This window comes from Penicillium odoratum (assembly GCF_028828045.1).
Source record: "Penicillium odoratum strain IBT 22623 chromosome Unknown utg000005l_segment0_segment0, whole genome shotgun sequence".
NCBI classification, from domain to species: Eukaryota; Fungi; Ascomycota; class Eurotiomycetes; order Eurotiales; family Aspergillaceae; genus Penicillium; species Penicillium odoratum.
Genome location: NW_026643147.1, coordinates 2081825 through 2095255, shown reverse-complemented (window position 1 = coordinate 2095255; position 13431 = coordinate 2081825). Strand labels below are relative to the sequence as shown.

Sequence of the window (13431 nt, the reverse complement as noted above, 5' to 3'; positions counted from 1 at the left end):
TCTAAGGTTACTTACCGCGAATGGAGTGACATATACTGGATGCGTTTTCAATATATTTAGAATATTCTTCGCTGTCTTCATAGCTATTGCATAATAGCCTGGACCCATAGCTCGTGACTTGACGACCATGTTGTTGATAACTTGGATAGTCGAATTTCGGAAAGTAGAGTTCATGTTCTTTCGGGGAAGTATGAAGTAGGAAATTTGGCAAGAATAATTAATTACTTCGAGTTTTCAAGGCTTTAAATATGTAAATGAAGATAACTTTGAAACTATTTTTGACTTGATGAAGCAGAGTGATTCCAAGTTACGCCTGTGTCCTTCCTCCTTCCCTTTGTTTCCTTCAAATCCAATCCAAGAAAAGATGAAAGAGATCCTGAACACGCTTCTATGCAGCCAAAGGAATCCAAGCCGAGTAAGTTCTTTCACTGCAAGTTTCTTTTTACAAGAAATTTCCTGTCAGGTGTTGGTGGCGTTGTAGACTCGACCAGGTATGGATTGGCTTTCCAAGTCCGCAAATACCTGAACAATCAGTCTTTGTTCAAAAATATCGAGTAGAATCCTCTTCCCCTCTTTTTACTTCTGCGATCTTCTGAGAACTTGAATTACTCCGAAATCCATGGACTTGGCGTGTTTGCGCCCGGGAATCTACAGTGACCCTTCATCCCATTTGACTTCCGCTACGATAACTTTGCATTAGTCTTGCAATCTTGTCATTTAGGCTACTTTGGTGAAATATATCAATCTTGCATCTTCAGTTTTTGGTGAACCTGCGAAGTCACGCGAAAATTCTTGTTCCAAACTTTGCTCAAACGATCTATATTCACTTTCTCTTTCATCATGTCCGAAAACTTTGGGATCGCCGATATTCCTGCCCTCACAAAGGCAACATGGGAAGTCTACAATCAATGCCAGAATTTTGTCAAAGATGCCCCTGATGGGTTTCGGAATCTTGTCACGGGGTTGGGTTCGCTACAGGGTGTGATGCGAACCTTGACTGATGACTTTATCTCCAACACAGCTTTCTTCGAGCGAATAAATGAAGACCGTAAGTTGGTACTGGAGCGATGTTTGAACGCTTGCTTTGAAACCTTGACATGTTTAACAAGTCTTCTCAACCGGTACCGAGAATTGGGAATCTCGGAGGGAAAAGCGTTCTGGCAAAGAATCAAGTGGACTACACAGCGAGCACAGGTTGAGGACATCAGATCAAAGCTTATGGTTCATACATGCAATTTGAGCCTCTGTGTGAGCCCCATTGACAAGTAAGATACTTCCTAGCTTACCTCGACACTGGGTAGATGTACCATCGGAATTCGCCAGGCAAATGCTAATTCACTTTTCTTGTCAGCTCTTCCTTGGATGATATTGAACGAACAATGATACAAGCTATGGAGGACGATGAACAAGCCATGCTTGCTTTTGAGACGTCTCATCGCGATTCCAACCTGGAGGTATCGCCTCTGAGTGTCAAGAGTGGTGTGTCAATGGAATATGAGGACATTTTTGGTTCATATATGCCCCGGCAAAATTTTCCTCGAGTATCTTCCCTGGCTTCACGTAGCTCTCAAGGGCAGGAAGATCCAAGCTCCGGTCAGGCTAAACATACGTCAACCTCATCTGGGTCTATGATGTCCGGATCTGATGGGTCATTCAGTGGAACTGCTCCTACGTCACTCTCAATGCATAGTCGCTCGGATTTTCAACTCCTGATACCAAAGCTCAATTACTCTCGAGCCCTCAGTCCTCAGCCCAATCTACGAAAACTCCATCGATGGTCGCACGTCCGATAAAATATTTTGGGCAGATGCTTCTGATATCCAAGAAAGGCAGAGCAAAAGTAGCGAGTCATCCACCACAGAATTTGGCCACGAGAATGTTATGGAGGCAGTCACCAGCGCAATGCAACAGCTGCGCCAGGTTCGTCTTCAGGAGCAGCTTGCCCGGCCGATAAGGTACATACCACAAACCAAGCTACACAGGCCAGATCAAGATACCATAAAGATCTTCGAATCCTCGGTGAACGAGGAGCTTCAGGCGCGAAGACTTATCACGAAAGATTGGCTTCGTATTGCAACTTGGTGGCTGTTGAAGGCCCGCGCTACTCTGGCAAATAGCAACAGACATAATCTTGTCAGTGCTCGAGGGGGTCTGGCTCTGCCTACTAGTGACTCTAGGTCTGTCTCACAACAGGCTTATGTCGATCTTCTCAAATCTTCATATATTTTGTATGAAATTGTTCTCAAAGACGAGAACTCACCTGTGCTGCTGACTGATGAAAATCGCAAAGCAATTCATGACCTTTCAGAGGTAGGTGGTCACATTCAAATATTTTTTCCCACTGCTGACTGGCATGCAGGGTGTAAATGATGAGTTTTCTCAGTACACTTCCTTGGATATTCCCGAGCCTTCGAGTCTGCGTGCACAGGACTTGGATATTTGGGAGCCTCTTCAACCAGAGGAAGCGTCAGAAAGAATCTTGGATTTCTTTGGGCTCGAAAACTCACGCTGGATATCTGTAAACCAGGACGATGCTGGTAGCGAAGAAGAAAGGGTGCTCTACCGCGCGTTTGTCAATGCAGGAATTGGGTCTAAAAAATTCCCGCACCCGAGGCGCTCCATACATGCTCTTATTAGCAACCAAGGAGGGTGAGAGTGAGCCAAGAATTATTCTCTGTAACCAGAGTGGTTCTCTTTGCTTGCAACGAGATTGTGAGTTCCCACTATCTGCATTAAGAATGTCACTCATACATTTCGCAGTCGTACCTGACGACCTACCTCAGTTGATACATCTGGCTAATACCAATATTACTGGATTTCCGGGTGCCCGAGTCTCAGAACCAGTGCCATTCATGTTTGATAACATGAGCGTTTCAATTTCCTTCCAATTTGAAGCCGAACTGGGTCATTTTATTAATATCCCCAGGACCTATTTCGACGCCGTCTGGCGGAGAGAACCGATTGACTCGAAAGAGTTTACTGTAAGCGTCATTTTCAAAGGCTCAGTGGAGATATTTGAGCACTTGAAAGCCCCGAGCATGAGGCCCATGAATCCACCAGTGATAATCAGATCTTGTAATGTCCGCATCCTTGAGAGATCCTTTGGTGAGGCTTGGCGTTGTACTCGGAGAATGGTGATTAGTCCATGCGCAGCACAAAGAGACCCTCAGTGCATTGAGCTCTTCATGCCCCTCAGTCGTGTTCAAATCAATCGCGAGGATCTGTCCCGCCTAGTGCTTCTGAAATGGTCCGATGCCTGCCAGGAAAGGTCAAAGACAGATGGCAACTATAATATTCTACACTCTTACGTGTATGATGACAGTGCACCAAACATCGGAGTGGGACTTCATTTCAGTACCCAGCAGAGAGCTGAAGATTTTGAAAGAGCGATCCTTGAGATCAACTTCAGGCCAGATTTCTCGTGGTCAGAACCCAGCAGCTCTGGTCGCATATACGATGTTATCGACACGGGATCACAACACAAGCAGTACAAGGCTGCTGTGATTCTCCAGAATAAGCCGCCATGGCGTTATTCCGATATTTATCACCTCTATCGTGTTACAGACTATGTCTACCAGCACTCATCACTCAGTGTTCGGTTTCCCTATGCTTCGTACACGGACTATATTTCCTCTCATGTGAATCAGCTCTTCGCCGCAGACAAGCCCGTCATTTACTCACATTGCGAGAAGAAAACAGGACCTGCGACTATTGCTTTCAACAGCGATACCGTCGCGCGTGCGTTCATGAGCGCCCTCTCCCCACTGTATGACCTGTCCTACTCGAGGCGTATCCAGTCGCTTTCAACCAAGAGCAAAGTTCTGGGTGGGAAGAAGTCAGGAAAAGGCGGCGCTGAGCTCCAGCTCTGGCGTAGAGGAAATACCACACAGCTTGCTGCTCGTTGGGACGACGGTGTTTCTGATAAATGGCTCACGATGTCTCTTCCATCCGACTGCCCTGACTCTTCGAAGGAGAATACTCGAGTCAATTTCCCGAAATTGCCGTATTCTCGTGGTATGAGTTTGGATATGATGAACATTATGGCTCGGACTCCTAAAAGCAGTAACCTCATTGATCGTGAGGGAACTATCTCGATTGTTTTTCAGACTGCACAAGGTGAGTTTGCCAGAAGAAGATTCTTGTGTGCTCTGCTAAGCTTTCGGAACTATAGATCGAGAAGAATTCCTTGGGGTTCTTCAGGGAAGACCATATTCATCCACGTTTACTTCGTTGTCGGGGTAATTCGAGGAAGCAAATAAGGCTTGGTATATGATTGAATTTTGATCAGCAGTGAGTATAGCAAGTCAAGGAAATGATCCCTTCAAATCTTCTAATATAAATTTTGTCTCTTTGGTGATCAATGCAATATTGTGCTGGTAGATACATAGCATTCTTCAGCTTTTATGCGAGCTAAGGCATACCAAGGTCCATAATTCCTATAGATCCCATATGGCCTTAGTGCATCAAGGCACATCAAGTCTGTAGCTGTGATGCAGAATATTACCGTTGGAATACTTGGAATCTAGCCAGCTGATGGTTGATCAGACAGTGAGGCGATTATATTCCATTTTAAACATAAACGTTAATAGATAAAATTAGAGACAGATGCACAGCTCGTGAGACACAACGGCACTTTGCGCTTTAAAATATCAACATCCCAGAAAGAACAAAGTTGGAAAAACCGTGCATTTACTAGATGTATTTAATATAGGAAGTCTAAGTGAGGCAAGTGGGGATATACATGAACATCCCACTTCCTGTCCTATTTCCCGTTTTGAGATCAAATCCCCCCTTCATCCCATTTCAATCAAAGAGTCGCGAAAAGCCCTGAGTTTGACCTGTGATGATTAGGCTCTTGTCTGGCTGCTCGTTTTTGTCTGACACGTAATTGAGCTTGCCTGGGGATGATAATTACGAGTGCCCATCGTGAATCTGATCGTGAGTGGTCGCATGCGGTTAGTGTGAGAGGTGGAGCAGATCTTGGTTTACGAACTATTTACGCCAAGGAAGAAGTTCCCCACCTTATGCCCCAAATATACACATCAACATGGCAATTCAGAGTCAGATCTTCACCTAAGTGTCACAAGCATGAGACTCATATTACTTGAATGTACTGTCAATGGACGAAAGTACAAAATTGCGGATCGAAACTACCCCCGAATTTAACAATAAATACTGAACTAACTAGTACTAGTGTGCTAGTGGATTGGGAATGTAGATCATACCCTGATCTGCTGCAACACGGGCCTATAAGTCGCCAAATCTAATATGATTGGCTCGTCGCAGCAACCCCTGTTGAGACTTCCACAGGCGTCGATCTCGGAGGTTTAAAAGCAAATACACGCCCGTCCGCGACTTTGAAGAGCCTGCCATTGTGCGCATGACATGGGTGAATCAAAAAAAATGGCATTTCCAAGCCCATTTTTTTCATTACTCCCCTTATTGTGTGCTCTGCTTTTTAATCAACCCTGCAATGGAGCGTCTGCGTCCGTCCAGACCACTGCGCATCCCTACTCGGCTCGAATGGCCGACAGCATCATCTCTCGTGGACAGGCTATTCTTGAAAATGAAACCGACTCATCATTGCTATTGCAGGTTGGGGTTTTTCAGACTGCCCTTCTGGATTTGATAGAGTCGCCTTCAGGTCGTTACATGGAGCAAAACTGGAAACTCTACCTCAGCGAAAGTGGTGACAGTGTTATTGACGTGGTCGATAATGCAACCAACGATGTCAAGCTTCCTCTTGACCGCCTTTCTGTGGGTAAAGGACTGTTTTACCTGTACGTTCTTGAGGCAATCACCTTTCCGCCTGGTTAGGTTTCCTAATGATGCCAATACCCGGGACTCTAGGTACGACGAGACTGGGAACAACACCTATAAGAAGACGCTTACTGCGCTGCGTATCTCGATCGATCTGCAACCACGGAATATGTTCGGTATGTATTCTGTAATCACAACCAACCCCATCCCTTCATTTTGAATCCCTTACCCGTCGACTTCACCAATTTCTTGTTCATTGCTGATACTGCGACAGGCGGACTTTGGTATTATGTCTATCCAAATTGGAGCTATCTGGATGGAATGTTCTCTCTGTTGTCATTCTACCCCTTGTATACCTCGACTTTCGATATAAGCAACATGACTGAGGTCAACAATGATCTCTTCCATCAGCTCGAGCTCCTGTGGGAGCATTGTTACGATAATGCGACAGGACTTCTTTTCCATGGCTACGATGCGACCAAGACTGCCTCCTGGGCCAACCCCATTACTGGCGCCAGTCCAATTGTCTGGGATCGTGCCCTCGGTTGGTTCATGATGGGATTGGTAGACCTTCTAGAGCTCCCACTCATGGACTCCAGGGTGGCGACGTGGCGTGCACGATTCGTTGCCCTCGCCGACGCCGTCGTCCATGCAGTAGACCCGGCGTCCGGCGGCTGGTGGCAAGTTATGAACTTCCCTGGACGAACAGGCAACTACATTGAATCTAGTGGGTCTGCAATGTTCACCTATGCCCTCTACAAAGGAGTGCGACTTGGCCTTCTGCAAGACTCCAACCCTCAAGAGTCCCTATCTCAGAAACCCTTTGGTCATCTCCGAACAAATTATACCAGCATCGCCACTCGGGCCTATCGCACACTTGTCGACAGATTCGTCGTGGAAAATCCAGACGGCACCCTAAGCTACAACGGAACTGTGAGCGTGTGCAGCTTGAATTCCACTGCTAGCTACGAGGTACGAAAGAATGGGCAAACTCTCCTGTGGTGGTATTTGGGCACTTTTGAAACGAACAAGGCTAACCGAATGTGATTCTAGTACTATATCAACCAACCACTCTTATACAATAGCGTATTGGGATCCGCATCCTTTGTTCGCGCCAGTACGGAGCACGAATTGAAGCACGGCTCCCTCTACGAGCAGTAGATGCCACCGGCTACATTCTTATCCAGAACTATTGAGATTCTTGATCAAACCTCAAAAATTGAATGTAGAACTTATTGAAGACCATGAACAAGTAAGATGCCTCCATGGAATTCCCATTTTCATCTCACTAGTGTCGATACGATTTATTGCACCCCCCAATAGTACACGTACCTTAGAAGTAACAACCTTTCACAAGAGACAGGCGCTTATTATATAGTATCAAGTTCGGATGCCCGTAACGATTGGAAAAAAAAATGATCAAAGAAAAAAAGAAATCTCTCCCTCGGGGAATCGAACCCCGGTCTCCCGCGCGTATCACTGTTAATGACAAGCGGAAATCATGACCCCTAGACCAAGGAAGATAAGACAGTCGAGTTTCCGCTCGACCACTTGGTACTGGTTGATACCTGTTCTGCCTACATTGAATATATAACCTCAATGCATAGCAGATTTCTTTTGAATCACTGCTCTCAAGCCGCCGGTCAGCTTCTAATATTTACCAAACTTGGAGTAGATCATCTTACCCCGATCCAATAATATCACACCCTGCTCTGCACAACATTTGAGGCAATGCAGGGTGCGGCTGTCATGAGATCTGATGTAACAATAAGCTAACCCGCTTGACCCAGTCACCTTCAAAGGTCATCTCCGCGCATCGGATTCGTACCCTCGACAAATACGAGAGCCACTTAACTCAAGCCACGACTTTTGTTATAAATTTTTGTCTATTTGTGCCTTTTCTGGTAATATATAACTATAATTCCACTTTTATTACGATTCGCTACGATTCGCTCCTCAAGATTTCACCGGATATATGTTTTCTCGACCTTTAATTTGCATCAAGCCTAAGCATTCAATATTATTCAACTCAGCCCCCGAAACTTGAAATTTGATGGTCATCCTAGCCTGCAAATGATACATCACCCGGGCGCTCGACGAGACAACGCCCGGCACGTGCAGAAACTTGGCAGGAGTCATCCAAAGCCCGTTGATTTATAATGTTTCGACCTGCCAGGCAGAACTAAACTACCTATCTCTATTTGGGGTTAATAGCTGGCTGAAGTGAGATCCTCCAAACTAAATCCATACTCTATTCAAAATGGACACAGGATAAGAACGATATATCCCACTACACATACTCATATTGACCAAACGTCTCAACAATGCCAAACATTCGGCACCACCGCAGACACCACTCCTGGCCCCACTGCGGCTCCGAGTTATGCATGCGCGCTCCATCAACCCTGGAGAACCGCAACCTCAAGCCAATAACTGTTAGTGAAACCAAACAATTATGGGCCTTCCAACAATCCACAGTTGTCCCTCTCATCGTAGAGGAAGAACCCGATACCGACGATGCCGACATGGCAGGTATAGTCCGGACCCCATCACGAAGCGTGCATCGTCTCTGGTCCCGTCCTGTACCAAAGCCGCGGTGCGACGATATCCCGGACTCTGCGTCGGCAGCTGAAGCTCGAAAGCACGTTCATCGCAGTGTGTTGCGGCGGCTGATTCGTCGACCGCCACTCGATAAGACCAGGTCGTTATTTGTCATGCCGACCATGATGACAGCGGGAGATCAGGTAATGATCTCTGGCTGGATGCCTCCCCGGCTGTCCGCGCGGCCAGTGATGGTGAATGAGAGAAGGAGTACATTTTCGGTAGCTGATTCACCGCAATTCGTTGCCGAAAAGAGGCATAGGAGGTCACACTCGGCGCAGCCGCGGTCGTGGAGGGAGCCGAGTGCAAGTCTTTTTAGTTTGAAGGAGGAATAATCTGAGTGCATGGAATTTACTGGGACCTGGGCGTGTTTGATGCGATTTGACACAGAACTTGAATGGTAAACAGCCAAGATAAATAGTATAGGGAATCATTGATACCTGGCTGGCCCAGTATTTTTGGCTCATTCGAGAAATTGAAGACTCATTCGATTGCATGATCGTCGTTGTACACAGAAAGTCGCACTAAGTTCCGTGGTCATTCCAGTAGATTACTCGATATATTAGAGCTGAATGAAGTCGATGTAGATGTGTGTATAAACCCATGATCAGGTTCAAGCGATAGATGTGCGACAACTAGTTAATGGATAGGCTGTCATATACCCGGTCGGCACCGGCAGCTGTATTCCTCATTTGTGTTTGTATGCTCTTACTGCATGAGATATGACCAGTTCATAGGCTGCTGGTTTTGCTTGTTATTTCTAGTACAGCAAAGAATTGGTCATTAACTGTCAAAGAACTGTCTGCCCGTAGGCGTCTCTGATAAAGGTCATCAATAGAATTAGCTGGAACTCCTGATTGGTATCCTATCTAGTATTCTACCCTCTTTCGTACCGGATTAGTCAAATGGTCAAAGGGCTCTCCAATTCATACAAAGCGATATAGACAGGAGAGAGAAAAAGAGAGAAGAGAAAATGAATTGGAAGGAGAAGAGGAACAAAGAAAAAATCTACAGTGCACCCAAGTATTAGAGGGTAAATGAGCTTAGTAGTTTATATGATTTTCTGCCATTTTTTATGTGATATTAAAGGTTCTGTCCTCATGGCCGCTACTCGCCTCCGTACCCGCGTCACTCACAGGGCACACGGAGTTGCCGTGCCGATTCCATGTCCCGTCAGCCGTGTCTTGGCTCTCCCTGTGGGGGCCATGACTCAACCAGACACACGTGCGCCCTCGCCTACAAGCTCTTCTGGAAGGCTGCTAGAAGGTAATTTGTCTCTGTTTGTTCAGTGTCGATTGAAGTCAAGGATGATTGAATCAACTGAGAAGAAATCTACCCCGGTCTTGCATTGGCCGGCAGCTCGGCTATCTGATTCCACTGAAAAACCAAATGGAAGGACCAAACCCTTCAGCTGATGTGGGTTATCGAACGCCAAGGTGTGTAGAAAGATAATTGGGATATGCAGCCCTACGTGGGACAGCGCTGAGAAATGATACGTGGCCCTTAATGATGCAATCAGCGGTGAATCTGCGGGGTCTGGACAAGTCAGAAGATTCCTCGAGGAGGCTCCAAGGCAGAAGCAATCTTGGATTGGTTCGTGAAGGTCGGCTTCCCCGTAAGCTGGGACTTTTCTCACCGACGGTCACCCGCTAAACCTTACCAGTGGACCTGCGGGCTCCACCTTCTGCGCGTCCGATTGGTGAGTTGGAGGATTGGTCCGCTCAATGGAGCCACTGGACGAGATATTATTGGCGATATTATCTATGAGCGTTCACTCGACAGGTCTGAGGACAGCTTTAGAGCAACCCCGCTGTGATCTGGTTGGTTGCCCTACAGGGTATTGACGATCACTTGGGAAAAGGAAGAGAAAGGGAAGAGGAATAGGGAGTCTTCCCAGATAAACATCCGTGTTCCCACGTCAGAACTCAATCCCCAAATCCCACCCTATATCTATCTCCCTTCTCTTCCTTTTTTCCTCTTTGTCCTCCTATCCTCTTCTCAGTAATGCGCTCTCACTCCCACCAGAGCGGCAACTACCCAAAGCGCCGTGCGTCTCAAACTTCTACCACCACAAGCTCTTCTCACAGTACTCAACATTCCCACGAAAAGAAGGACCGTCAAATCTCCAACCCAATAACCTCTAAGCTATTCCGATCCGGGTCCAAATCTCCTACAATTGAAGTCCCAAAGCACAGACACAAGCACAGCCAGTCCTTGGACGATCACTACATCCCTCGGAGCAATCCTGAAATGAACTATTTCGACCAGTGTGACTCTACCAGCACTGTGCAAATGTCTCCCGAGCCCTCATCACCCCAGTCTCCCAAGCCAGACTTTCCCAAGCGGGCACCCAGCCCGACTTGCAAGAACAGCGATGACTACCGTCGCTACAGCGGCACAGTCAACCACTACGGTCGCCACTCAAATGACTGGCTCTTTGGTGGCTTCAGTGTGCGCGATACCGTCCGTGATGGTATCGAGAAGCTCCGTCACCACGATAAGGAGAGCTGAACACATCGTTGACGATTATGACTACACCAACCTCTGATTGTCAGCCGGGGCACTTACCTTTCTCCGCGCCCTATCACAACCGGGCTGACCTACTTTGATCCCCGCATATATGGGCACTTTAATCTCCGTCGGCGTAAAAAACTGTTGACCCACCGTCGAATCAAGATGTTTCTTCATCCGCTGATTTGATTGCACCAATCGGGCGCGCCATCGGCTAATTTCTATCCGCTTGAATGACTTTTCATGCATGAACCTGGTCATTGGCCTTCCAAGGAAATGAACTGGCTATCTTTCCGACTCTTGCTTCACCCTGGCGTGGTGATGTTTTTTATATGTTTATACTTTATTTTGTGTTTTATTGTGAATCAGCTGGGCTAGGTTCCATTTCGGATGGGATATGTTTATACATCATACTACTGCTTATGACAGAACAAGACATCTTCAGCTATGCTGACTATAACAAAATTGAACTATGGATCTCATCTTGTAATATAATATCCAAATGTAAATTCGTTCCGAATCCAACTTCCCCGTCTCGGGGCTTACGGCCGAGGACCGCCCCCACTAGCACCCCCACCTCCGATAATCGGCACTTCTCCGAGTCATCCCAGTATATAACGATGTGCAATATAATGTTTGAAATTAGATGTCAGCAAGTAAAGAAAAATTTGACTTACGATTGAGCTGCTACATATCTTCAAATTGAAGGGTATATCCACATAAACCAAAACTGCTGTGAATCTTGCCCTCCGTTCTGCATACCGATTCTCAATTTGGAACAGACCCGCTCAGACTTTTGTCCTCCCCCATATCCAGCTATAACAGATTGTATGACAGCTTGAACCAAACATTTCTCACAGCCAAATACGGAGACTATCAGCCAACACAGAAGTCAAAATGGATCCTGCCAAGCCCGTGGTGGCTGTCCTCTATCAGGCTTTGCCGCCACCCATGTATGGTGGTGTAAGCAAGCCCCCTAAGCCGGGAGGTATGGTGATTCAATCTCTGCTCTGCCTCGAATGCTAAGCGAGGCGCAAAAGCTCGGACAAAAACAAGACGTGCTAATTTTACTCGTTGCTGTAGGCTATCGTGATTCAGGGGCCGATATCGCTTATTCACTGAAATGCGCTGGCACTACTGTTCTGACGCCAAAGGAGTCTCCAGATCCCGCAGATCAGAATCAGTGGTGCTTTCCAGATATCGAAGAGGGAATCCTCACTGCAATCCAGAGAGGCGCAACGCATCTCTGGGCAAACACGGTGCTCTTTGCGGAACATCCATTGCAGACGTCCTCGCTATTGACCCCCTTGGAGTCTAGCGTGAGAGTTATTGGTCAACCACCTCTTTGTGCAGATAGGTTCGACGATAAGTCATTTACAAATGATCTTCTGCGTCTGCGCGGCGGACTCACCTTGCCCAGATCGTGGACCGTAGACGATCCACGGGTAGCACCGGAGAATGACACTCGTGGGCTCGCACAAGCGCAACAGCAGGTCCAGGAAACTCTTGCGAATGTCTTATCCTTGATAAAGGACGACGACTATCCCATTGTTGCGAAACCTATCCGCGGACGGGGCAGCCACGGCGTGAAGATCTGTGAAAACGCACCAGAGCTAGCAGAGCATGTGGCACGGCTCTTCGATGAATCTCCCCGTGTCCTGCTGGAGGAGTTTCTGATGGGGGAAGAAGGGACTATCACGATCATGCCACCTTCTCAACAATCAACCCCAGGCTTCGAGGATTCGACTCGGCATGCCGGTCATTGGGCTTTGCCGCCTGTGACCCGCTTCAACCATGTTGATGGCGTTGCGCCTTACAGTGGTAAGGTCGCAGTGACAGTAAATTCACGCGCGGTGACTGTGGCAGAGATGGAGGCGGATCCTGCGTATGCAGAAATCATGAAAGAGTGTGAGGTTGTTGCGGGGTTATTGGGGACGACTGCGCCATTGCGCATCGATATTCGACGGTTCAGACCAGGGTCGAAATTCGCATTGTTTGATATTAATATGAAGCCGGTATGTTTAAAGATTTAGACTATGTCATCAGGGATGTACTGACGATTGGCGCAGAATATTACGGGGCCTGGACGACCTGGTCGCGATGATCAGACAAGTCTTATGGGTCTTGCAGCTGAGAGTATGGGAATGAACTATCCTACTTTCCTGCAGTATGTGCTTGGATCGGCGCAGAAACTTGGGCAGCTTCGCCATTACAGCAGTACCCTTGCCAGTTCAGTTGAACAGAACTAAAAAGGGAAACCGAGAGCGAAGAAAAGCAAATAAAAGATTACAAATAAACGCGCAGGGATCTACAAGACATGGTAGCATGAGGTAAAAAGTACGTGAAGGATGATTTCTTTTCCCCGAGTCTTTGTTCTGACTCGGTGCCCTACAATTGAGTGAAACCATAGAGTACCTTAGTACTATCATCTGGTCACAGCTGACAGGATTTTGTACCAATTAAATTGAATTAGTAAAGACATAATAAATCAATTATATAGACTATTTTCAAAAGCACATAATGACAAATATAACGAAATCCTTCATTATCTCCAAGAGT

General features: G+C 46.8%; 5 protein-coding genes across 5 annotated transcripts; all 5 read left to right on the top strand.

Annotated features, from left to right (window-relative positions):
- Positions 1-840: 840 nt before the first annotated feature.
- On the top strand, positions 841-4242 carry N7520_006334 (uncharacterized protein; the record flags this gene model as incomplete). Its single annotated transcript, XM_057140268.1, is given in 7 exon segments — positions 841-1265; positions 1352-1672; positions 1722-2310; positions 2360-2572; positions 2583-2712; positions 2761-4116; positions 4172-4242. The coding sequence occupies 7 exon segments, from the start codon at positions 841-843 to the stop codon at positions 4240-4242; spliced, it is 3105 nt and encodes a 1034-aa protein (XP_056994274.1).
- Positions 4243-5523: 1281 nt separating this feature from the next.
- Positions 5524-6807, top strand: N7520_006333 (uncharacterized protein; the record flags this gene model as incomplete). The annotated part of the gene is made up of 3 exons (XM_057140267.1): positions 5524-5780; positions 5851-5936; positions 6035-6807. The coding sequence occupies 3 exons, from the start codon at positions 5524-5526 to the stop codon at positions 6805-6807; spliced, it is 1116 nt and encodes a 371-aa protein (XP_056994273.1).
- Positions 6808-8084: 1277 nt separating this feature from the next.
- N7520_006332 (uncharacterized protein) lies at positions 8085-8696 on the top strand (the record flags this gene model as incomplete). The annotated part of the gene is made up of 1 exon (XM_057140266.1): positions 8085-8696. One exon carries the CDS (start codon positions 8085-8087, stop codon positions 8694-8696), a length of 612 nt encoding a protein of 203 aa, XP_056994272.1.
- Positions 8697-10365: 1669 nt separating this feature from the next.
- On the top strand, positions 10366-10872 carry N7520_006331 (uncharacterized protein; the record flags this gene model as incomplete). The annotated part of the gene is made up of 1 exon (XM_057140265.1): positions 10366-10872. One exon carries the CDS (start codon positions 10366-10368, stop codon positions 10870-10872), a length of 507 nt encoding a protein of 168 aa, XP_056994271.1.
- Positions 10873-11769: 897 nt separating this feature from the next.
- On the top strand, positions 11770-13121 carry N7520_006330 (uncharacterized protein; the record flags this gene model as incomplete). The annotated part of the gene is made up of 3 exons (XM_057140264.1): positions 11770-11860; positions 11956-12887; positions 12942-13121. The coding sequence occupies 3 exons, from the start codon at positions 11770-11772 to the stop codon at positions 13119-13121; spliced, it is 1203 nt and encodes a 400-aa protein (XP_056994270.1).
- Positions 13122-13431: the final 310 nt, after the last annotated feature.